Source organism: Camelus ferus, chromosome 6 (assembly GCF_009834535.1).
Source record: "Camelus ferus isolate YT-003-E chromosome 6, BCGSAC_Cfer_1.0, whole genome shotgun sequence".
Taxonomy (NCBI): Eukaryota; Metazoa; Chordata; class Mammalia; order Artiodactyla; family Camelidae; genus Camelus; species Camelus ferus.
The window spans coordinates 18,699,097-18,725,939 of NC_045701.1; the positions used below are offsets into that span (position 1 = coordinate 18,699,097).

Below are 26,843 nucleotides of genomic sequence, written 5' to 3' on the forward strand. Positions count from 1 at the left end.
TAGGTCTTATAGTCAGTTCATTTCAATTCACATCATGTGATTGTCTGTTCCAGTGTGAGAATATTCTCTTGTGTCCCACATCAGTGTTACTTTAGCACATAAGATCTAAGGGGAGAGACAGCACAGTCATTCCTGACCCCCAACCTCGTCCTAGTGCCATTAGCATTCATTGCTAAATGAATGCCGTTTAACTTAATGCGTTCATTTCCTCTGTCCATTTACTGCCCCCTTATGTGCCTATTTTCCTTCCTAAACCTGCTGCAAGGTATGTGGGCAACAAGCAAATTCGGGATTTGAAAAGATTTTTACTTCGTATTTCTGGAACTGAATTGCTCCTCACTGGGATTCTAGATGTGGACAGGTCTATGCCTGTGTCACACTCGCAGTCGTCTTTCCTTACAGCTTCGTAACTTCCATCACATCCTCACCAAAGTGGCTTGTTCATTAATCCAATAACTTGAGTATCAGCCTTTCAGTCCATTTATTTTTTGATGACTGATGTGGATTTTTTTTTTTTTTTTTTTTTTTTTTAGGAGTGATACTTGGATGCCGTTGTCATGGCTGAAAGAGAACCATGGTGCCCTATTAATCTCAGGTAAATGTTGTATTTAAGTACTTGAATGCCCTTTTATATTTATATGGTTGAAGTTCTCAACAAGAACGCACCAATTCTAAGAAATTATGTAGCTGTTGAAATGGAGCTGCCATTTTCTAAAGCATAACACCCATTTCTTGCACGAATTTTTATTCAAGATGCTGAACTGCAAACCACAGAGGATGAGATATTGGCAAAGGAGATGCTATAGAAAGAACAACCACCACAAGAAATTCCTGGTGGATTCTTTAATCATATAAGTCACTGGTGAACAATAAAGCACTGTTAAGATTGCTTTAGAAATTAGGTCTTGACCTGACTTTTTGAAAAATAGCCCAAAGTAAATTGAAAACATAAATGGATACGTGTTTTTGAGAAAGGTTGGGAGAACTGCATCTCAGTATAATGAAGATGAAGCATGTCTGTTCTATCAAAGACAAACTTAAAATGAATGATACCAACCCTAGGAGGGATGAATGATTCAATTTTAGAGTGCATAGCATCTATTCATGTCATCGGTATATATACAAAGGGTGCATCTCTACTCAGAGAATAATTTGACTAGGATGAGGAAAATCAAGCCAGGAAAGTATGCAGCTCATTCGGAGGTGATGTCACTGCCCTGCCACTTTGAGGTCACAAAGAAGCTGTGGTACATCCATGACAGTTTGCAGACGTAGCGATTTTATCCGCACAGGCCGTGCTGCACAGTTAGTTACTCTCCCCAGAATCTTCGCTTTTCTCTAGCTTCTTCACTTCACTCAGTTTTCTTTCCCTGATGCTGACCCTCCCCTTGGCAGCCCTTTTCACCACCCGCCTGGCTCCGGATTTCTGGGCGTTTCCTTCCAGTGCCAGCCCGAGACTGCTGAGCCAGCACCACGCACACCCCAGGGCAAGACTCTCTGACCTTTAATCTCGGTCGTTAAGAGTCAGCACTGCTTACCACACGGGCCAACGACTGCATCATTTATTAGTATGTCGACCACTTTTGTGCTTATTGCTATCGGAATTTTCAGAAGCCAAAGTGGAAACAACGCCTGAGCCCCTGGGAGTTGCCACCGCCAAGTGCTGGTAGGAGCCAGGTGCTTCAGCAGCAGGAATAGAGCAGCCTGGTGACTGCAGTGTTTGCAGGAAGCAGATTCACAAGGACAACAGGAGTTAAAGAGAGAGGAGATTCAGTCAACAAACAAAAGTTAGACAAGTTACAGACCAGTAATATTCTGATGCCCAGATGACAATTAAACATAACATTGCGAGTAATAAGAATCACAAAATTGCCTGGTACACAGGATATTTATATAGTTTACACTGTTTAAACTTTTCTGGATGATTTGATATTGTGCAAGGGCATGGTTTTGTTCTTTTGCTTCGTTGGTTGGTTTGTTTTAATCAGAGATCACAGAATAATGACTCTGCCTCAGGACTCTGCCACTTAGAGCTGGCTTAAACACCCTGGGCTACAGTTTCTGCGTCACTGAATCTGAAATAATATCTACCTTGCAGAGTCCCTTTAAGTATTTAAGATAACATTAATACACTAGCATACACTAGGCACTCAGTAATGTATTTACTATTATAAAACTATAATTACTGTAGCATAATATATATGTAAGTATTCATATATGTATAATTACTCTGATTATATACACATATATGTGTATATATGTGTATATGCATACTTTATATGTCTATGTATAGTATTATAAATATATATTTATAAATAGTATATAAGTATATGTGTGTGTGTGTATGAAGAATAATTATGTTTCAGAATAATGCTGTCCATTCCAGTCTGTTTTTATTCAACCTAACATGATACTAACTTAGAAAGATGAGAGAGAGGTATCTTTTCACTTAAAACCATCTTTCACCCCTGACTAATTCCCCACTTGAAATACTACTGTCTCTCTCTTTTTTTAGTTGTGTTTCAAACTTCAGTCTGTCTTCATAGCTTTAGGCAGATGGTGCTGCCCCAGGGAAAACTGTGCTCATGTCAATTTGTGCCCCATTGGCTGAATTCCTTTACGAATATAATCACATCGTGAAATTGGAATAATTAGGTAAAAGTTATCCTTGCTTTCCTTGCACTGATGGATGTGTTTACTTCACAAGCCTGTTGTTAACTGTTACCCTCTCTATATCTTCCACAAGATGACCCTTGTCCCCTCAATTTCCCTGCACATGTTGGAATTTCCTGCTCAACTAACATCACTTCCAAGTCTTTTTTAGTTGAATACTTTAATATTTTTAACTCATTTTAGATACTTAATATACTGGGTATCAGTATATTTGCACAGTTTGAAATTAACTATAGATACAGACAGACCTCAATAATGAAAAGATGTTTATGCAAATTGACTTGTTTTTTAAGATGGTCTATCCAGGATTGTTTTGGCAATTCTCTGACAAAAAGAAGTATATTTCCATGTATAAAAAGCCGCTTAAATCCAGATAAAGTCAGAGAAGCTAGAAAACCTGTCTATATCAAATGAGAATTTCAGTTTCAGGAGGTGAAATTCCTTGAGTGTGTGTGTGTGAGTGTGTGTGCACGTGCACAGCTCTCACACCCCTATATTCCATAACCCATGATTCTATAACTGCTAACATAACAGGTTTCCTGTCCTTTTTCCCATTCCGTCAGATACTGAATCAGAGTCTCAAGCTTTCTAATACAAAAAGACCTCAGAACTTCATTCTTCATCTCATTTATTCTTTTTAACAACACTATGAGATGGGTTGTGTTAGCCTCATTTTTAGAGATGTAGAAATAAGGCTCAAAAAGTTAAATAACTTACCTTAGGTCAAATAATTAATATATAGCATAGTTGGGATTAGAACTGAGTTCCATCTAGGACCAAAACCCATGCTATTTCCATGAAATAGTATTTCTCCAGGGAACATGATAGAAAGGTTAATTATTTTCATCTAGAGAAGTCAAAAAATAGGAAAGGGGTTTTAAAGAGGGTGTAACACTGACATTCACAAATGGAGAAAATACATTAAGAAAACAGAGTGGGCGTAGAAACAACTGTAGGGATGTTTAAGCTGTAGTTGAAGACTAGCAAACCATTAAATTTGGTTATTTTGTCTAATATGAGGGAGAGAAGTAGAGATATGTTTGGAAAAGGAGGCTGAGGACAACCTGAAAGCCTTGAATGTTGGGTTGAAGAGTTTGGACTTCATGTATGGGCTATGGGAACTAGAGGAGGCACCTGAGAAGAGAGGTGTATTTCAAGAAAAGAAGTGTCCATGTAGAAGTGGTTCACAAGGAAGAAACAGGGAAGGAGACTTAAGTTAGGAAGAACAAGTTGTCCAGTAATCAGAGTAGTCCAGGAGTGGTAATAAAGGCTTTTAATGGGGTTGAAACCATGGGAAAGAAAGGAGGGACTTCTGTAATGCTGGAGGAAGCTTAAACATGGAGCAGGAGGTTATTATGAAGGAACTTCCCAACCTGTGTTTTCTTCAATAGCCCATGATTTATGTGCAAGACCTAGTCAATATACAGCTGTTGTAAAAAATAGAAACTGTAAATTTGGATCAGAAAGCATTGAGAAAGGTTGGGCCAATGTTGTGAAAAGATGGCACAATTCTAACTCAAAGCCACTGACACTAAAAATAACTATTACTGTCCTGAAAAGATGGGGTCAAAGTAAGAGAAAATGAAGTTGACAGGTGAATCTATATAACTAGTTTGATGTATTCTATGTTGAAATTTCATTATTGGAAGAAAAAAGAACAGTGGAAAACTTAAAGGGTTATTTAGTGAGATATTTAGAAGGACAAGGAATCCAATTGCTCTTGGTTAGTTTAGGGGCTGTCCTCTAGCCGGTCACCTCATGCCATTAAAGATAAAATAAAGTGTAAATAAAACTGAAATCACACATATAAAGCAAATACATACACTTTAGATAAAAGGAGATAGCATAGTAGAAAATAAATGAGATGAAATAGCAAACTAAAAATTCAGACTAGATAAGATGCAGTAAAAAGACAATAAAACAAAAAGATTAAAGCAGCTTAAAGTAAATAGTAAACACTGACTAAGAAGACAGACTATTTAAAGTTGAAGAATTCAGCTAAGAGAACACCCTTTTTAAAAAGATGGGAAATGAAAAAATCCTGCAGAACTCAGAGCTAACCCTTGGGGCAAATCGAGCTGTATCAATTCCCAGCAGTCACCCTGCTACACATCTTCCTTGTGGGCTGGGCTTCACTCCAGAGGGTCACCGAGTACACTGCCCCAGGCTAACACACTCAGGTGAAGAGACCTTGAGAGATTTGTCCTTCAGGAAGAAGGCTATCATTTTCAACACCTGGGCTTCTTTATACAGTTGATAAACAATTGCAGTGGCACAATTCCAGCCAGTTTTTCTACCCAGGTCCTACAACTTAGCTAAGTCTCTCCCAAACAAAACAAGGAGATGAATTCAGAATATTCAGCAGCTGATTGAATGTATGGAAACAAAGGGATGAAAAAAAAAAAAAACCACAAAGAAGGTTCCAGTTTTAACAAGTTTTCATTTAAGGCTCTGGGAGTCAACAAAAGTCATTTACAAATGTGAGATATATTGCTTTCTCATTTGTGATGCCATTAATACTGTAAGAGAACAGCTCACAGATAAACACATGGAGACAAATAAGCAAGAACCACTATTAGAGAAACATTTGTGTCTCTAGTTAATTGATTATTGGAAAGTATCACACTTCTTATAAATTTTACCAGTCAATCTCTTAGAGCCATTGATGAACCAATGACTCAAAAATTCTGCTTGGTTATCAATCTTCCAATAAGGCTGGACCTTTTACATGGGCCAAAGGAAAACCAAAGGCAGTCAGCTCTATGGTGGCTAGTTGTGGTTACCGCCAAGGATGTGAAGGTGTACCTTTGGAACAGCCTGCTGGACTTGGCTACTGGCTCTGCCGTTTCCCGGCTAGACAGTCTCTGGCAAGATACTTCCACCTTCATGTACCTCAGGCTCTTTATCTGTCAAATGGGAATAATGCTATAGGGTGGTTATGAAGAACAAATGCATTAATCCATGTAAGGGACTTAGCACCCTGCCTTGCACATAAAATGTGCTCAGTAAATATTTGCTCTTAGTATTATTCCAATAGCGACAGCTTGATATTTGGAAAAGATGATAGAGTATCTTGGATGTTTAAAAGAAACTTAAAAATGTAGTGCAGCATCTAGATAACAACTGTAAACCTAGGACAAATGAAAACAAATCTCAATCTTAAGACAAAATTTCTAATACCAACACCTAACCTATCTTAAGAAAGTTTTGACAAAATGTTGGTTAAAGATAAAGGGGACAAAAATAATAAGAGCTAGCATTTATTGCATACTTACTATAAGCCAGGCGCTGTTCTAAGCCTTTTACGTTTATGAGATTATTGACTCCTAGTAACAGTGGTATGAGATAGGTACTATGATAATCAACCCAGTTTACTGATGAAAAGTAGACTGGTTAAGTAACTTGCTAATACAGCTAATTTGCAGAGGAGCTGGAATCAGAAACACAGGCATGAGGTGGCAGAGCCAGCTTGTTTAAAAGCCAATACATTCAAGTCTTCTAATAAAGTAAAGTTAAATTTTCTCCTCATCCTAGAAGACCACGTTTATTGGGTGGATAGTCTTTCCTAACCTATTTTACTCTGGGATTCAGTAGTAGAAATTCTGTTTCTGTGAGCTTTATTGATGCAACCCTTGGTTTCTGTCTCCTCTCCCATTCTCTCACTCTCTCTTCTTGAGCAACGTGTGAGTCACAGCTAGAGTGAGACACCTAAGGGGGAGAGACTAAATCTGGATTAAGATCTACATACCAAAAAATGACCATTTCAAAGACTGTTAGATTGAAGCTTTTATTTACTTTCAAAATGTATTTTCATGTAACAGAAAGATAGATAGATAGGTAGATATTACTAGTCCCAGAAATCAACACCATTCTGTTTACAGTACATATTATGTTTTCAATATTGTTCAAAAACAAATTCTCAGTAGTCAGCCACAGATCGCACTTGAGATTTATTTATTCTCTTCTTGACATTTTGAATAGTTGAACCCATTTGCTTTTCTGCCATCCTTACCCTCTCCTGCCATCCCATTCTGTAGACATAAAGCTATAAAATAAAACCCTCTGGCACAAAACGCAGAGGAGGTAATGGCCTCAGGTTGAGCAAACAGCTACCAGCAAGATACCTTTAAGACATGTAAATAAAAGCTGGATAAGCAGAGAATATGCCAGCTTGGAAAGAGATAAAATTGTGACTACATCACCACAGAGGGACTACAACACAGAAATAGCAACAGAATATTGTAATTACCATCCCACCCATTGATTTATGGAGCCAGGTTTCCAGGGGCCCCATACAGCTAGTATGCCAAAGGCATAATGCAGCACTACCTAATCAATTCATGGGTGACCCCACAGCATCCATCAATGCAGGTCACAGTCATTTTTAATTCACTGTGAAAGAAGAGCTTTTAAGGAAGCCCTTTAATCAAATGTAATTAGTCTGGAGGGTGATGGAGGACCCATTTAGCCATGCCTATGTGAAGTAATATAAAGTAACCCCAAGCAGGGTTGACCTTGGGGCATCTTATTTACCAAATCAAATTTAGTTAATTTTATGCTTAGTTCAAAAAAAGCGTAAGAGCCATGTCTTTCCTTTACTTACCTAACCTGATCCCGGCCCACTGCAGTGACCAAAGAGGTTCTCATGGTTTGCCTTTCCGCACTCTACCTCATAGTTACAAAGAGAAGCACAATTATTCTCACTGAACGTGCATAACATTTTCTTTCTGATTTATTTCTTGTGATAAAAATAAACTTGAAAAATGTAGAGAATGGCATAGAAAGAAAAAAAAAACCAACAACATTCAGCAATAACTACTAATATTTTGATATCTGGCCTTCCACTTCTTTCTTCTTGGCCTTTATGTAGATTGACAATATCTTGAGCTTTCCTTTCCTGTGCTTTCTTAGTTTTGAGCCTTCCCTTAGTTAGAGAAATGCACATGGCCTCCAGAATTAGGGTTCTAATAACAAGAAGGCAAAGACACAGTCAACTAGCAAACTTTAATCTGCTTGACCTATACAATGGGCAGTTAGAATGGAAGCAGAAGACCTGAAGGGAACCAGACATAAGGTTTGTGACATCAGGATGATAGACTGAGGAGAGATTGGGTCTGAGTTACCCAGCCCTGGGGAGACTGAGCGAGGCTCACTCGGGAGTGGGCAGACATAAGCTGGGACAAGTCATGGGTGGGTGGGGTGGTGATCAGATGACCGGACTGGAGGGACCGTGTCCAGGGCAGTCACAGGAGGGTCACGGGAGCCATCCTGTCCCAGCACCTCTGAGAAGGTGAGCCAGAGTCTACCGGCCTCCTAAGTCAAGTCATCGCTTTTGACATCTGTGCTGATGAGACCTGTTAACCAGTCTTGTAAGTCTTGAGAGAGGACCTAGAGAGCAGGCTAGCTAGTCAACAGTGTCCCCAGAAGGAAATAGAAGGCCTGCATTTTCAACCCTCAGACAAGGGTGAACAACTCACATTTTCATATTTGATTGTAGACTTTGTTAGGTTACCTGGAAGTCCTTGCCTGTTATTGTGAAAAGACTTTGATCTCCTTTGCGTTCCTCAGAAAAATGAATCCTAAGGAGTCTCTTTCTATCAGAGGTATTTTGAAATACATGTATGTTCCTTATTTAAGCCTACGATCACTGGATTATGACTTTAATTAACACGAGAAAGATGACTCAGAATTTCACAGCTTTTTGCCACCATGATCATATTGTACCCAAGCATATTATTCTGAGAGCTGCAAAAAAGAATTTGAATATGTTTGACATATAATAACAAACACTGGGCTGGCAGACATATGGTGAAAGGATATGTATGGATGCATGTGGAGAGTATCAATGGCGTCATTTGTTCAGCTCCAAATCTCTTGGGAACAGTCCAGTTCTCCTTCAAACTCAGGCACACTGGTGCTCTGTGTGAGGAAAGAAGAGCTTCCTCCACCCTGATCCATGTTGCTGTGGCAATCACATCCATCAGCTCCAGTACGGGTCCTGGTAGGATGCCCATGGGAGCGGAGGGACTGGCTTATTGCTACTCTGCTGCTTTTCCCAGAGGGCCGGGCTGGCAGCGGGTTGCTACCTAACCGTGAGAGAGCTTGCCCCTGGGGAGGTAAACAAATGTACTCTCTAGTTTGAAAAAAGTAAGAACCAGATTTTATACTTCTGATATGTACCGGAAAACATACTACTATTTCTGTTTTATCGGTGAAGGGGTAAATAGCACCAGGTTTTCCAGCTGGCCCATAACCCTCAGAGCATTAGAGTCTGAAGTCAGAAATTCCCAAAGCCTGGTTTCCGGTGCACATGTTGGGGCTTCCTGCCAGTTCGATCCATGGTCACCATCCTTTATTTCCTTCTTTCACATTCTATTTCTCTTTGTAACCCTTGTCCATGGCAGCTGCTTTATGAATTTTCATTGACTACATAATAAAGCAAAGTGTGGCCCCTGCACATGCAGCTGTCTGAGACTTTTCTCCCCATCAGTAAATGAGGGGTTAGACTAGATAATTTCTAAGTTGTCTTCAAGCTCCAAAATCTTCTGAGGTTATGACAGCAGCCTTTTACCTGTATGACCCGGTTTTCTGTCTGAGCTGCTCCTTCCTGGAACAGCTAGGAGGGGACCCTTAAGAGGTTCATGAGCCCTGAAATCTGGGGCTTCATCTGTAATATTGTGCATCCAAAGAAAGGATTTGCCGACTGAAGGAGGGGAGCAGTGTAGAGCAAGGCAGCGTGAAGGCAAACTGTAACAGTGTAAGCCAGGCCAGGGCGCAGGAGAGAGGCTCCGGTCCACATGAGCAGTGCAGTCATGAGGGGTTGCTGTGGGTCAGGAGGGCTCACACAAAAGAGCCGCTTCCTGTGCCCTCATTCTCTGTTTTCCAGTGTCCTGTTCCTGTGACACTGATTTGACTTCCCAATGCCAAGAAATAGGGTAGATTGCTCTAATCAATGGAAAAGCATATTTTACGTTATCTGTTAATTATTTAACGCTCTAATTTAAACACTGTGGTAGACTGAACAGTGGTCCCCAAGGATATCCAGGCCCTGATCCCTAGAACCCGTGAATGTTACCTTATATAGGAAAAGTGGCTTTACAGATGTGACCAAGCTAAGGATATTGAGATGGGGAGATTATCCTTCATTATCCGCGTGGGACCTAAATTTAATCAATGTAATTACTAGAGGGAAACAGGGAAAGAATGGACACAAAAGAATAAGGCAATGTGATGACAGAAGCAAGATGCCATGCTGCTGGCTTGAAAGATGGAGGAAAGGGCCACAAGCCAGAGAGGGCAATAGATGCCTGGGGCAGCCTCTGGAACCTGGAAGAGACAAGGATGGATTCTCCCCTGGATCCTCCAGAAAGAACCAGCTTAAACCTTGACTCTGGCCTGGTGAAACTGGCATAGAGCTGCTGCTGCTTTTTTATTTTTGTATTCAAAATGTGTTTATTGGACGGTTTCCCATTCATCTTGACTCAGGGAGATTTTAGTGCTGCTTCCGTCTGAAGAAGCATCCTTCTGTAAGCCTTGCTTTTCCTCCTGTAGACTGGCAGAGGACAGTAGAGCAACCAATGCACAAAGCTACTGTTTGTGCATGGCTAAAGACGGTGGTGATTTTATAGCATCCTGGGCATTTCATATCCCTGAAATAGGAATTGTGACATAGGACTTCTGGTCTCTAGACTGCAAGAGAACTTGTGTTGTTTTAAGCCACTAAATTTATAGTACTTTGTTACAGCAGCAATAAGAAACTAATATAAACCCCCTTGTAATGTCAGTACCAACGGTTCCTGGTTGAAGAGTCTAATGGCTTTTAGCTAGTCTAAGAAATAAAAATCAAAAATCTAGTTTCTGGGTATGCGGACCCTGGACCTTCTAAGAAACCCCACTCACCTCAGGCAGCGCCTTCCACTTTGTTTCCCACCCCCAGTCAGACTGCAATAGGATGTGGTTTTCCCTGCTAGTGGGCCTCTGAAAAAGACCTTGGTTGGTTGACTTTGCATGTAACTATAAGGAATCTAATAGGGTTTAACAAAAACAAGCCAAAAGAAAGTACCAAGTTTACATATTGGTAAGAGATGCACCTACTCTCATTCAAATGCAGCTGTTCTCTCGCACTTCCTTATTACCGATGCCCTTATTAATCTTCTACAGGCGTCAGTGCCACCCAGCCCTGTCTAGACTGGCTGAGAGACTCCTATTTCTCAAACTTTAATATCCATAATAGTATGCATAGGAATCACCTGGGGATCTTGTTAAGATGCAAATTCTGATTCAATAGGTCTGAGGTGGGACTCAAAATTCGAAATTCTAATGAGCTCCCAAGTGATACCAGGGCTGCTGGTCTGCAGACCACACTTTAAGCAGCAAGGTGCTGAACCACAATCTGGAAGTTTCGGCCTAAGGTAGAGTCAAACTGGCACATCCAATAACAGAATCTTGTGTAATTTTCAAACTCTTGCAGAATTTACTTTGAAATACCGTCTCTACATGTGGTGCCTTAGCTCTCCCTCCCTGGTCCTGTCCTTTGCATTTAGTACTTCCTGTATGCCTCCATCTACAGAACACCCCTTGGTCCCTTCCTGGCCTTCTGAAGAGTCTTTTCTCATGGGTAGGCACTGAGCTTGCATGGATCTCTTATGCCTTTCCTAAAAGTCAGGACTCCTCCAGTTCCCTGGGATCTTACCTAAAATATTCTGCTCTATCCGGTTCAGACACATCCCTAGGTTAAGACTTGCTCAGCCTTTAGATAAAGCATTTTTCTCTTGATTTTGAGTTTATATCTAGGCTCAGACTCGCTAGGATCTTGGCTCTCATGAGCAGGCATGGGTCCACCATCACCCCACAAACTGACCTGCCTTTGTAGGCTCCCAGCAATGCCTCAGATCCTATTTTTATCTCTTCCTGTTTTAAAATTGCTACTCCCTATTGCATTCCCTATTGGTTCCAATTTCTGGTTTGAGTAATGACTCTGGCTTTGGTTAATGTAAGGAGCCCAGAAAACTGGCATGCCCTGTGCTTCATAAAGGATCAAATATTTCCTCCTCCACCTGCTGTGGGTTCGTCCACTCAGCCTGCTTCCTCTGGCCTCTATCAGAGGGCTTCCCAGCTCTCTGCTGCCCTCTCCTGGCCTCCAGTAGCACTGTGTTCACATCAGACTTTGGAGCACCAAAGCCAATTCCAGATCACAGTCCCTGAAGGATCTAAGAGCCCTAGCAAGTGGTACAGACTCGTAAGATGAACTGGATATCTACCACCTTTATCAGTATTTTTAAAAATAAGAATTTCAACAGAGGTATCGAAAGAGAACATCCCTAACATTCATTGCAAACAGAATGAATAGCAAAAGAAGGAGGGAAACTTTGGAGCATATTTAAAGAAGACAGCGTTAGGACAAGTGAATTCCCCATTAGGGGATGTTCAGTAGTGAACGGAGATCTTCAAAGAGACAAAACTGTTTAATCTGCCATTTTTACTGGCAGGTATTGAAAACAGTACAATATTTGTATTTATACCAGCAAGTTTTCTCCACCAAATGTCTTGTAAATATTGTAATGTTTTCAAATGTAATATAGGCTTAGATTTGCTCTGAAATGTGAAATGAACATGAAAAAAAAAAAGACAGTGAATACCAATTTGGCCCTACCAGTGTGGCTCCCAGTCCTAGCCGGAAGGGTATCAAGGCATATTGCTCTCTGGGTGCCGTTGCAGGCTAAATAAGAATCCCTCAGGATGGTACTGATGACTTAGACTTTTAAGTCTCCCCTGGTGATTCCAATGAATATTAAGAGCACTTTGGTTAGACTATAAAGTATAAGAGGTGGTGGGCTAAAACCAGGGTCATATTATGGGAAATATTAAATGAGATATTTGTCATTTGCAGAAAATTTTTGAATCTCTTTTAAAGAGCTGTCCCCAGCAGACCCCACGTAGAAGTATATACCTTGAGTTTACAGACCAGTTCCTGAGCCTCCCAGCTGGACTTTGTTCTCAGGCCTGACCCTATAATTCTGTACTTGCTGAGCCTTCCCTCATTAGGTGACCCTCAGGGGGGTTGGATGCCTCCTCCCTGTAGGTGCCACCCCTCCGTCCCAGCAGTGCCGTCTCAGACCAGCTTGGGAAGCCCCTCCAGCTTCGTGCACTGCAGGCAGCACTCCTCTCCCCCTAAGCCAGTGCGCCCTGCTCTGCGGGGAGACCCAGATGGTAAAGGGTGGGGTGAGGGAGACAAGTGAAGTTAAGCTAACAAGCAACACAGTGGGGCTCTGTGATACTGTGGTCACCACGAATGTCACCCCTGTAATACTCTGGTTCCATAAAAGCGATTGCCTCTCACCTCAGCCACGATCTTTCCCACCCTTCCTTTCTGTCCTGCTCAGTATGATCATCGCCTTCCCCAGAAGACTTTCCTGACCACCTCACCTCTTGCTCAAAGCCCTCCAGCGCCTCTATTGTGTATCATTATTTTGCACTTAACCTGCTATAATTTTCTTTTCTTCAATTGTGTACATTCTCTATCTTACTTAACTTTTTGTTTAGTTAGCTGCTATACTGCAACGTTATCTCATCTTTATGCTTCTTTATTACCTGGGAAACTCAAAGCAGGGTGCCTTGCACCTAGTGGGTGTTCAGTTAGAATTTGCTGATTGAGTTTCCTTCAAGCATCACTGACTCAGTCCATGCATATAAAATCCAAACCCTGCTAACCATCATTCTGGACTTGGTTTTTCCCCCAGGGCTTATCCAGTCTCCCCTATTCTTCAGAAGTCAGGCTCCATGTTTCCTACCTCCTTCAGCGCACAATCATTTCAATTATCTGACTAACCTCAAGCTGCCTTTTCTCCCTCCCTGTGTTTACTCTGCTTAGCTAGAAGATTGCTGGCAAACTCAAATTTGCATTTTTAATCAGGCATTGCATCGGATTTTTACTCTATTATTGCAAGTCCCTCTTACATTTAAGCTACTACTTGGTGTATGGGTGACAGCATAAATGTAAATAAGAAAGTAATTTGGTTTTCTTCATCTTTAAAAACAATTTCTAAGCCTTAGAGAATCTCATATGAGGTAATAGCGCTTTTTCTTCCTCGCCTTGAAATGTTGCCAGTTATTTTTAAGGTGAAAACAAAGGCTCGCTTGGGGCAAAACCCTCCTTATTCAAGCCCCTTCTAGGAACAAGTGTTATTTAAATTCAGTTAGAGCTTTGCCCAGGATTCATTTCCGGAGGGGAGGGAAACAATGCACTTTGTTTGCTCTGTTCCACCAGCTCCACGTGCTCCTCCCTTGTAATTCTTGTCCATCACAGCTGGTTCCCGATCCTGGAATGGATGGGGATAAATCTGATCCTGGCTAAGCCGCCCAATTCCGGGAAGACTCGAGCTCTGCATTGGTGGCATGGAGCTGCTCTTGCCTGCCAGCTTTCTCTGGTCATCTCACCTTCTTCTTCTTCTTTTTTTTTTTTTTTTTTTTTTTTTTGATTTTCATCTGCTTTAATTTTTTCCTTTTTTTTTAAACATTTTTTATTGATTTATAATCATTTTACAATGTTGTGTCATCATCTCACCTTCTATGCAATGGGGTTCCCCCATCTCGGGTGTCTGGCCTCCCCTATCATCTAAGTGAACCACACAACCCACAGAAGATCCTTATCACCCCCTGATTTAGGCTCTTGGTTCCCTCTTCTGATGTTCTTTGACATTGCCACCCCATCGCAGAAGCACCCGAAGTGAGCCTCCATCTCTCCCCTCTCTCTGCTACCCCACTCCCGAGTCTGCCAGCCCCTGAATGATCTGAGCCTGAAAATGTGGTCATCTGAAATGGAATCCGAATTATCTTGCTCTTCGAATCAACTGAAAATATAAAGTGACCACAGACCATAAACATAAAGGCAACAGGATACCCAGCCGCGTGGGAAGCAGATAAAGGTCTGCAGGGAGCCCTCTGCAGGGAGTTGAGGCAGGAGATGAATCTTAAGGCACAGGCTCCACCAGCTCTACCAGGAACTCGTATTATTTCCTCATGCCAAGTTTTTCACATCCACAAAATAAATATAACTAGACTCCCAGACTATTTTAGTGTGCAAATAACAAAAATAATTAGTGTTTGTATTGTGCCAAGCACTGTGTGGAAGGTTACCTACATTTTATCTTTTCATCCTCATAATATCCACAGGAGACAGACACCATCCTAACCCCACTTTCCATAGGGAGGTTGCTCAAAGCAACCATGGCTGGGGAGGCACTTTTTAAAATATTGCAGTGTGCTGTATTTGATTGCAATATTGACCTAGAACAATACAAACCAAAGCCAAGAAAAATAACCACGTAGTGGATGTGCTACAGGGGAAAAAAAGAGAATGCAGCAAACAGAGCCAGGGCTGGAGTCAGAAGGTCTTGAGGGGTGGAGGGGAGGAAAGTCCTGAATGGTGAGGCAAAATGATGCTCAGGAGAGGAAGCTGAGGGTGGGTCATGTAGGGAAGGACATGGCTGTAGGCTCAGGCTTCCTAGATCTCCATCTTGTTTTGGCCTATTATTAGCTACCTCTGGCACTTAACCTTTATAAAATGAAGATAACAACAAAACCTACCTCAGTGGATTAAACGCTTAGCAGAATTCCTGGTATGCAGGAGGCACTCAATATGTGCTAGCTATTCTTAATGGCTTAATTAAGCACGTGTGAATCTACAGTTGTCCTCTCAGCAGGGAAGATCAAAAGTCACAGCATCAGCAAATCACTTAACATGTAAATAAAACTGGGATGTGAGGTTATGACATTTTTAAGAAACGAAAGGAAATAGCAGTGAGAGAGCAGCACAGGTCAGAGTTCCTGGAATGCAGGATGGCTAGTCATAGACACTTGCAGGCGGCCCCAAGGGTGACTTCAGACTGAAAGAAAGTCCACGGGAAAGAAAATGGGAAAACTACAGTTTACACACACACACACACACACACACACACACACTTGACAGACTTGCTCCTTCTATGACTGAACAGATGTGCCTCCTGCCTCCTCCCTTGGGCTGCCTTCACATTCTAACCTTTGACTCTGCATCAGAATATGCCTGGATCCTTGCCTTGCAACCCTGGCAAAGCATAAATTCCCAAACAGCCAATAAGCAACTGGTAAGGCCACCTTACTGGTGGTCACAAGAGTTAATCAGCAGTTGCAACGGTGCAGAACACTGCATGGGAGCCATCTGTCTGGCAGGTAGGGTTTAATGGGACTAAATCTTAAAGCAAAATTGAGCAGGTATCTGATGGCCCAAAGCTGGCTGGCTTCCCTTGCTTTTTACTTTAGAACAGGGACAAAGACTAACGATTTGAAGATTTCTTGAAGATTAACTTTGGTTATTTTTGTTACTCCCTAGCTGTTTTTCGGTAGTGTTTTGCAATAAAATCCTTAAAAATAAAAAGAACAGTGTGTTTATTTCAAACATATAAAGGAAGAACGAGGGAGAAAGAAAGTCCACAGGAAAGAAAATGGGAAAACTACAGAGTGGTGCATTTATATCTGCTGTACACACTGTCTGCTCTGACAGGGAATTCCCTAGAAAACATCCAGCTGCACAAACCAAGGCATGGTGGGTGACCTTGTCTGAGGACCTAACTGAGGAGAAGGTGAAGGTGGGTGAAAGGCACAAGGGAGAAACATCTCTGGATTTGAACTGGGAAGATGGAGTTAGCTGAACTTTCTCTGGCCATAGCTCAGACCATGTACCAGATTGGGCTGTCTCTATTTTTCCTGTCTACTTTTGTTTTTTTAAACTTCCAGATAGACAGGCACTGAAGCCTTGAGGAAATAGCGTCTCTTCCGTCCAGATCTCTGCTGGGCTGATGCTGTAGAGACAGCTTGAAATTTGCATCGCTCTCACTCTCCTCTGATGCCTTCTTCAAAAACTCTTGGAATCATTGCCTCTAGCTGGCTTCTTACATTTCAGTTGGAACTTCCTTTTAGAAAAGACCACCGCGTCTCATGAACATCAGACTTTGTTCTTTCTGTGCGCGTGCTTTTTCACCTTCCCTGGCTGAACAACCTGGAGTTGACAGAAAGACTTCACTTTCCCTCCAGCTAAGTTAAATCATTAGGAGCAACTTCAAATTTAGAAAACCCAGATCCCTTACAATTTTTTAAATGATTTATTTTTCTGAGTGTTCTGAGTAAAATTATCTTTTAAATTCACTCTAGTTATATTAATTCAAAACTGTTTCCTCTGGTTTTGTAGGTTTTAAACCATACTGGACTAAACATGTACCTCCAGGAACTGGAAAGTCTTAAATATTAAGAGCAATTTTCTACTTCAAGCAAGGTGAGAGCCGTGGGCCGGATCTTTTTGTCTCTGACTGCCTCCCAGGGGCCAGAGGCTGCCTTTATTCCCGATATTAACTGCGACCGAGTCCATCTGGGAACCAAACTTGGCTACAGTTGGGATTACCTACAGAAAGAGCTCAGGGCTTGGGAGCTCCTAGGGTAAACTATCCTGGTGGGTTAGAGATCGAGAGGACCATTTGTGGAGCCACGAGACTCTCTGTGGGAGTAAGATGAGCTGGCCAATCACGGAAGTCCCACTCAGAAGTTTGGAAGGGTCCCTTCATGTTGATGAGGCCATTTGGATTCAACCGTTTTGATTGACGTAGGGACTTGTAAAGCAAGATTTTAAAAAACACAAATTGTTAAATACTCAGTTGCTTTTAAACAGATGTTACCATTCCTTCCTCACCCTCTTGTTAAAACATAAACTGAGACACATTAAAAGTTTCAAGAGTTTATTCGAGCATACATTGATTGGAATGGGGCAGCTCCCAACCAGAAATGGTTAGAAGCCCCCCACTGACAGGAGCTGGGGGGAGGTTTTTACGGAGAATATCTGGAGGCAAAGCAAGGAAATCATTTGATTGGCTCTAGCTTAAGCAGTTGCCTTGGCTGGGAAAGCCCAGTTGGTGCTTTGTGATCGGTTTTTCTGCAGTGCCCTGACTGACTCTGGTTTGGGTTGGCTTCGGCAGGCCACCAAGGCATTAGAGCCACCTCAGCATGCTGGCCTCCTTGTTTAATTACTATTTTAACACCATTTAGAAACGATGTGAAGTACAGGGGTACTTATTATACGTATTTTTAGATTTAAAAAATCTTTTTTAAAATGAGGCCTGGAATTGGTTCTATTAAAGTGCCTTGTTTTGCTCTTGGAATTACCTAGCTAAGGCGAACCAAGAGGGACCAAGCCTGTGTGAAGACAGATCAAGCAAGTGATGATGGGGAAGGAAAAGACAAGAGGAGGAGGTGCCTCGGGGCGGGTCAGCCCACCTGTACTCACTCCTGCTGAACCGTCCAGCGGAAGAATGTTCCCACTTACTCTGTAAGTAAGTTTCATGTGGCTTCTGTCTCTTGGTTCCTCATCTTTTTCCCAGAACAGAAGCGCTGATGTCCTCGCCCCCAGGGTGGCATTCTCATGTTGCCTTTTTCCACTCTGTAGAGTTCCCAAGATAATCTTAACTCCCCCAATGACTGTTCTGTCACGTACACACCTATAACTTCCAATTCTATATCTCTCATTCAACTTTCTACCCAGTCTCGCATTTCTAATTCCTAATAGATATCTCCACCTGAATCATTTAAAAGAATTCTTCCCTCTACTCTGGGCATTTTGGAATTATCATGCTCCTTCGTTTTCTTTCCATGATTTATTCCCCCTTTTAGAATAAGTTCCATGCAAACAGGATTCTTCCTGTCTTGTCACTATTATGTCACTCACCCATAAAGAGTATCTATTGCATGAAGCAGATGCTTAATACACATTTCGTTGAATGAATGACCAAGTCAATGGTGAAAAGTTCTGAGTTTCTGGTAACTCAGAACTAATAGATTTTCTTGTTTTTAATGGATTTTCTAACAAATTTTCTTGTGAGAACTCTATTCTCCAATAATACCAGGTAAATGAAGCATGTAAATGAGAAAGTCTGTTGTCATTGAGATTATCTAAGCAATTTAAAGAACAAAATCTCTAAGTAAAGGTTATGATGAACTACCAGACCTAAACAAACAAACAAATAAATAAATAAATAAAAGAATTCTAACACAGTGTGTCCAAACTGAAATTATCATTCTCCATTAACATGTTTCTTCTTAGCTGAAAAGGATGGAGCAGGTAGCAAGCCACTGCCATGGGCATGTGGGCTCCATTGCACTGGAGGTTTCTGGGAGACTCCATGGAACATGTTTGAATTGTTTCACCCAAGGGACAAGAAAGCTGGAGTATTTAACCACCAACTCGTGTCTTCATCTTTGGCTGAGGGCTGCTCCCAGGTTAATTCCCTGGCACTTCTGACCTGTTCTGTATGTGGGCCAATCACACTCCTGTAGCCAGAACAAGGCTTTGGGCTGAGAGTTGCAGGTGCTTTCATAAGAAGTCACTGGCAGGGAGAGACCAGAGATGGCAGTGGGAAAAGGGCGGGACATTAACGGCATCTCCTTGACACCACTCTGCTTCAAATCCTTCTGCAGTTTTCCACCAACTTGAGAATTATCCAGGCTCTTTCTCTTAGCTTACAAACCCTGTCCTCCATCTTATCCTTAGAAAATGATCGTCTTCCTCTGAATCTCAGACAATGGCACGCACCGACTATGTCCCGCTCTCTCACACCTCCACTCATTTGTGCAGTTGCTCCCACATGGGTCCTGCCTCCTCATTAGCCTTAATAAACATGTCTCCTTCAAGACTCAGTTTATGAGCTGTCTCTTCCCTTTTCCAGAAGCTGGTCACCTCTGTTTGCTCCTACTGCACATTATGTATACTCCATTATAACATTCTTCTTTGTATTTTTCAAAAATATATACAGCTATATATAATTACAAAACTGACACTTCTTAAATTTAAACAGGAAAAAAAGAAGAACCCAAAAACACATTGAAACTCTACCTGAAGAGATAAACATCTTTAATATTTTGGCAAGCGTCTTACCAATTGTTTATATCTTCACAATGGAAAATATACACAATGGAAAATCATAATCCTATGTAAGTAGATCACCCTCTACTCTACTATATCGGTAATCTGCTTTTTTTTCCTTCTCAACCTTATGTCGCACCCATCTTTCCAAGTTAGTTAATGTAGATCCTTACCTTCATGTGTGATGGTTGGATAAGTTTGGTTGTAAATATGTTCTCTAATTTATTTATCCAAGCCTCTATTTGTGGGCCATTTAAGCTGTTTCCAGTAGTTCACTATTATAAGCAACTCTGTGATGGTTAGAGCCCATGGGGCATTGCTTATTGTTTGACTGTCTCCCCCACTTGGCCTGTGGCTTCTCCAGGACACTACCTTTGATTGCTCATATTTCTACTTCTTTCTTCTGAGAGGAAAGATCTTTCTCTTTTGCTTAGTATTTTTTATGTATTTTTAAAATCTTTTTCTACAAGATGAAAGTAGTATTCATAACCCATTAAAGCATATCCTTTGTCCTAGATTGCCCATAAAATGAATGAAAATCTCATAATACTTTAGGGCAGCAAGTTTTAAACTTTTTTGATCATGACCCACATTAAGAAATACAGTTTTAAAATTAAGAATCAGAACATACCTTTATATAACCAAAAGTTCACAAAATAATACTCTTATGTGTGCAATATACTCTGACATTTTCTGTTCTATTTCATTTTAAGTACATATTTTAGATGAATATGCTATTATGTTTATTTCTTTAGATCTAGATGTAGGCCTCCAATTGATTGTATAAGTCAGTAATGGCCTGGGACCCACAGTGTGTAAAACACTCGAGTAGGGTCTGAGGACTGCTGACCTGTGCTAGTCCTGCAGCCATCGTTTTGGCTTTCCAGCTTCGCTGTAAACAAACAACTCTGAAATAATATTTTCTTCTACTTGCTGCTTGAGGTTTTGTATTTTAAACACCAATCTCCGCTATCACTGCTGCCACCGCACAGCCACTCACATATGCATTCTCATTGACAGAAATGGCTTCCAGCAGTGAACTTTTGAGAGCTATACACATACACATATGCCCATTATAACTATGACATTGTATGTGTACGGACACACATACACACACACACACACACGCATATAATGGTCCAGGCTAGGAAGAAACTGAAGCTTAGCAAATAGATTTCCAATCTATTTCCAAAGGGGGCACAAAAAGGATAAAGCAATTGCACATAGCTTGAAACCCCAGATACAGTTCTAGGGGTATGTTTTGTGCTGATGTCAGAGCCTTTAAGTCAGGGTTCCCATGTCCCAGGTAGAGAAAGCTTCCCTCCACCTAGCGTAAAGGACAGTCATTGCTCAGGACCACTTCCCTTTCATTATTGAGAATCCACCTCTCCTCCCTTCTACCCCTAGTGTATAAAATCTCATCCTCTATCAATTCCACTTTATGAGGACCTAGAGGGCTCCATGGAATGTCTCCTTCCGCTACCAGTTACATGAACCTCAGATGGGGTGCCGTCTCCTTCTAGTTAGCAACTTTCCTAATCTCCTTTCTCGCTTTAACTTACCCACCAGGACTTAACTTTCCAGGAGAGGCATTTGGAAAGGGTGTAAGAATGACAATCACGTTTCCTTTTCGGCTCTTTCCTTTAGCCTTCTTTTTGAATGGCAGCTCTTGGAGGTGGGCGTTACAGATGAGTTTATCATGTTATTGGTGTTATTCTATTGGATGACAGCATCAATGAACATACCCCCTTTCATTTCCTGGGTAGGCAAAGGTCCGCAAAGAGAGCCAAGATTCAGATATTGGGTGACAGCAGAAGCAGTGAAACTTTGGGATGCTATCCATTATAGGAGCTTTGTTTTTAAATTGTTTTTTATTTTTTTGTTTTTTTTTTCTTTTTTTGCTGATTTATGCATCTTCTTGGCTTTTTTCCAATTTTAATCAGGTACATATCTGATCTGTATGTATAAATCAATCTTTTAATGTAATCAATTGATAATTGAGTGTCTGCTGTGCTTCTCGTAGTAACTGTAATTTGAGGTTCTGTGGGGAATACAAAGAAATAAAGAATGTGTTCCTGGCTCTCAAGAAGAAATGGTTCTTGGGAGAGATAGGGTACATGAATAGAAAAGAAAAAATAAAGCAGTTAAAACTGAAGGCAAATTAAATAATTTAGAAAATCATTTTTCTTGGAGTTCAAAAGCAAGTATTATAAAAGCGGTCTCTATCTGGGGAGGTAAAATTTGAGGCAGATCTGAAAGATGGGTAGCATTCAGACAGTCAGTGGCCTGAGAATGTATCCTGGACAGCTCAACACAAAACAGCAAAGAGGAAAATTAGTGGGGTTTAGAGGAGTAGTGAGTAAATCCTCCAGGCAGCAGCAGGGTTACATTACTACCCTGAAGGTCCAGTTGAGGGCTGGGCCAAAGCAATCTGTTCAAGGCCGAATGCTGCCTCATACTTAGGTCATAAAGACATAAATAAATCCTTTGAATTTGCAGTCTGTCATCTTGTCCCCCATTTTTGATGAATTTTTCGAATGCTGTCTCTAAGCATATATTTCCAAAAGCTCTCCAGACAGCAGTGCATGTTGGGTTGGTTCAGCGTGGAGCACACCGTGGAATCTACAGCTAATGAGTGATTGGAGAGCAAACGTGAACAGTGATTGATTGACTGGTTGTCACTCACAGGTTCACTTGTTACTGCTTCAGGGACCTGTGGTGGTGTTTTTAAATCCTTCAGCTTTTCCTTGATAAACTGTTACACTATATATAATATGCAGCCAGTAGTCTAATTATAAGAATGTTTATCTCTTGCATATGGAAGGCAGCAGAACGAAAAGGAAAGCGCATCAGTGTGGGGACTGACTGGAGCAGACTTGGGTTTTGCACCTTGGGCAAGTCATTTACTCTCCCTAAGCCAAATAATCTCACCTGTAAAATGGGGCTAATACTCTCCATCTCACGGTGACTGTGAGGATCAACTTGAGGAAAATTATATACAGAAACTTTTGTAAACTTGAAATCACTGTATAAGTATAGAGTATGATTGTTTTTGCCTCATCACTAGCAGGCTAGTTTGTTAAACTGGTAATCGGTGATATTACAGAAATTCATCATTGACATTTTATTTCATCAAACTCTAGATCAGTGAATCTGAACTTTATTTGGTTATAGATATAAGACATAATAAGAGGGAAAACAACAATAATGGTAACTATGGCTCATTAGTGCTAATTCTATGAAAGGCATTGTGAAAACGTATTATCTCACTAATCCTCACACCTTCATGAGGCAGGTACTACTTGTATCCTTTTTATACACGGGAAAAAGGAGGCTCAGAGAAGTTGGGTTATTTGTCCAGTAAGTAGGACGGGGATTCCAACCCAGGCAGTCTGGCTCTGAAGTCCACATTCTAAACCACCCCTTCTTCCCTGAAGTAAACACACTCAAACTTCCTAGTTTCCCTAAAGGTCTGTGGATTACAAATTTCAAACTCCCACTTTGGAGGAAAACTATACTCCACATTTATCATCCTTTAGATGATTCATTTATACATTTTTTTCTAACACTGTAGCTGTATTTCAAGAGACACACATACGGAGACCCCCAAATGAAATTTCTGACTTTCACCCACCCTCCTTTTTACCTTAATTCTATGTGGTAGGCTGTGTTTGAAAATGTTGAGGCTGGAGATTAGTGCGCTCCCCTCTCTCCCACAAGGCTTCCCTTCCATCACCCAGGCCGGGTAACTCCTGGCTGGGAACAGCACGAATGTTCAGAATGTACCACTGCTCTGTTCTTAAAAGTGAATATGGTTTGGATGAATGTGGTCCAACTTCAGGAATCAAAGAGCCTCCTCTAGAGTTCGCAGCACAGAGCTCTTAGAAAGGAAATTTAAACCGCTTCCATAGCCCACAGGGAAGCCTGCTGCTGAGAGAGCTACACATGGAGTAAGTGTGAAGCATTGCTCAAAACGGCCGTCACAGGCAGCAGTTACCAGTCGGTGAGCTCCCCTTCCCCGAATGTTCCCTCCGTGAAGATTTGTTAGAAGGCAGATCTGCAAGGGCACAACTGCACGCCCCAGGTCAGTGCCCTGGAGGATGCACGAGGCTGCTGGAAGGTGCCAGAGGGGGGATTCCGAGATCTTAATTTTCCTTACAGAAGTTTTTGGTATGTGGTTCATTCTTATGTAGATTTTATGGATGCAAAAAGGGAGGATGTCAGAAGCACACAATTCAGCACGCCTCTTCTATTCCCCAGAACGCCGTTATGAAAGGAATTCCACACTCCAGAGTGTGAGCTTTTTACCTTGACAACATCTCCCCCGGTAATGTTAAAGACATGTCATCTATAAAATCGAATGACATTTGTTAGAAACATTTTTTCCTGTTCTCACTTTTTTTTTTTCATGAAAAATAGAGTAAATTTAATTGGGGGAAGGGACTTGAGCAATACAAGTATGTGAGGGAGAGATGGTAGATGTAAGGCTAGGGGTCGGAAAAGCTACCGTCACCCTCATCATCATCATCTTTTTAACATCTGCATGTGCTCTTACCGTTTCATGCTCACCAGAACCTTATCAGGTGGTCACTGTTACTGTGGAGTCTAAATACCTTCTCCAAAGTCACATCGCTGGGTTTTAAGAGTTTGAACCCAGACATTCTGGCTCCTCAGCTACGGCTACACTCTACTCTCAAGGTTAACTTACTGTTTCTTAGCAAATATTCATGAATTGCTTACTCTGAGAGTGTGAAACGGAGGAGAGAAGAAACAAAATCCTTTTTGTATCCCTACAACATTAACTTCAATTTAATGACAGTTTATCCCTATGTTGATTCCTGTTTCATTATTTTATTTGTAGAAATAGAAAGGCAGAAGTTAAGAAATGTGCTCAAGGTCACTGTTAGGAAGTAATGGTGCCAGCATCCAGGGACCATCTGGGATATTGATACCAACAGAAACACAAGAGATGGAAGCTAGTAAAAGGAGCCTCGATGCTTCTCTCTCTCTCTGTTTTTTTATGAACAGCAAGTGGACATCCTCCTGGGAGAGGGCTGAGATACAGGCAGCTGTGGCAGACATCTGGCAGGATTCCGTATGGCCCTCTGTTGCATTCCTTTGTTCTTACTGCAACTTTAAATTGGCCTATAAACTTGGACTTGCTTGGGCTTCCTAGCTCCTCCCCACCTTCCTGTCAACTCAGTCCTCAGAATTGCTAGCCCAGTGTGTGACCTCCACTAACTTTCCAGTTTCCAGATATCCTTTCTGAAGCTGCCCACTTAGGCTCCAGTCCAGCCCTGGGCCACTGCTCCTCCCTCATGCTCCCCTCCCAATTCCAGGGCATGGTGGAGATCTGGTGTCTGAGAGTTGTTCTGGTCCCTAAGAATCTCCCAGTGTAACCAGGAATTCAGTACACACTTGTGAAATCATGGATAACAGCAGCAAGATAGCCTGTACGCCAAGAATGTGTGTAAAGTCTGAAAAAAAAGCAGCAGAGAGGATTGTAAAGGAATTTAGCATAAATCTGGGCCATTTTCTAGGAGTCCTGGTGACAGCTGAGCTTTCTTCTGGCTGACATGTCCCAGGGCAATGTAATCTCCCCGGTGGCCAGAGTTTCAGCCTCCAGTAGAGATCAGCAAATTAACTACCAATGAACAAGTGTGCAGGCTTTTAGCAGGTGGTATGCAAAAGAAGCCCACAGCATGCTTAGCCCCTAGCTGGGCAGTACACCTCCCTAAGATCTGTTAAGGGAGACAGTACAGGTTCTTTCTTCAGCTGAGGATTCATTAATATGGCTTGTAACTCTAACCTAGCCATGCCGCCCCATCCTCCTTCCTCTTCTTACCCTGCAATTATTACCCTGAAAAGAACTTTCACTTTAGAAAGTGACCTTGGTGAGCTGAAGCTTGTAGTTTTAAAAGCCCCCTAAGGTTTCATTTCAAAAAGTCATCGTGGACTTTAGATTGACTTTCTCTTGAAGGCAGCTTAAACCTTGTTCATGTGGGAGCACAAAAGAGAAGGTTTAGGAATCCCAAGGCTTCAATTGCCAGCTGTCTCATTTCTCTGCTCACATTTTTTTCTCCTCTCCAGCAAGATTAAGATGAGTGAAATAATTTCTTTCTTTTAAGATATCATTGTAACATTGAAGTTTTCCATTACTGTCAATTTCTTGAAACTTGTCTCATTAGCATTTGCAGAACAGTTTAAAAAAAAACCTTTCATCAAGGAAAAAATTGTGCATGATCTCTAAATGCAAGTAAGTTATCACGAGATTTCATTGACATGAATTCATCCTCTCTCGTCTTCATTTCTGCTTTCTCAGTCCCTCTTTTAATATCTTAGAGCCTGGGAATCATACTCAAGTCTCTTTGATTTGAAGAATTGAAAAGAAGTGGCCTAGATTACAAAGTAAAGTGTCTTGGTCACAAAGTATACAACAGGGGTTGTGAGGCTGTTAGACTGCACCCAGTGGAACTGCTGAGAACAAAGAGAGAAATACCAGAAGCCCAATCAAAGTAAGATAAATAACATTCCAGAGGAAATCAACCCATGACTCCAGAGTTTTCTGCAAGCTCCACATGTTTTTCATGTTTTTAAAAAGCAAAGGAAGGAGAGCAGGTTAGTGAGCAAACCTGAGGAGCCTTGGGTCTCCTTATCACCAATGCAAGAGGCAGGTAAGAGCTCCCCGGTGTTACATCTCAGTGATAAAGACCTAATCAAGTCTTTATTTCTCCTAACCTGAAAGCACTTCTGCAAATACACATGAGTTAGCACTCAGGAGCTAATTATTTTGTGAGCTGAGATCACTTTTTAAAAGAGGAGACGAGGTCTCCCAGGACCAGGAGCAGCAGCCTCTTTTACAGCGTTTCCTGGAAAACGGGGCCACAGAAAACTTGGAAGCTGCCTCAGCAAATGGAGCCCGCGGTCTCTCGTGGGAACTGGGACGCTGTGAGGTAGGAAATGTGGGTTTTATATGTGGCAGCAGGCCGAGAAAGAGAACACACAGGCTGAATAGCCTTCAAACTAGAAACGCAGGGTTGGCAAACCTAGAGTTGGCGTTCCTTATCTTCTGCGTGATACTAGCTGCAAACTAGTTTGCTGGGAACTGTACTCACAGGATGTGGAAGGCTTTGCTTTGTTTTTAAGGGAACCAATATTTCTATTGGCGATTTTTGCTTCAACCCCTCAGTATAAAAGAGAGAGCAAAAGCCAAAGTGAGTGTCACTTACAC

The 26,843-nt window shown here is 41.5% G+C and overlaps 1 protein-coding gene and 1 long non-coding RNA gene across 2 annotated transcripts; one reads left to right on the top strand and one right to left on the bottom strand.

The window, feature by feature from the left end:
* Positions 1-296: 296 nt before the first annotated feature.
* Positions 297-19,674, top strand: LOC116664124. The gene is made up of 4 exons (XR_004320473.1): positions 297-595; positions 16,895-16,978; positions 17,864-18,022; positions 19,545-19,674. It is a non-coding gene; the product is annotated as an uncharacterized LOC116664124 (long non-coding RNA).
* LOC116664122 (40S ribosomal protein S27-like) lies at positions 10,166-11,506 on the bottom strand. The gene is made up of 2 exons (XM_032481272.1): positions 11,423-11,506; positions 10,166-10,333 (listed from the first exon to the last, which is right to left on the bottom strand). Exons 1-2 carry the CDS (start codon positions 11,504-11,506, stop codon positions 10,166-10,168), a joined length of 252 nt encoding a protein of 83 aa, XP_032337163.1.
* Positions 19,675-26,843: the final 7,169 nt, after the last annotated feature.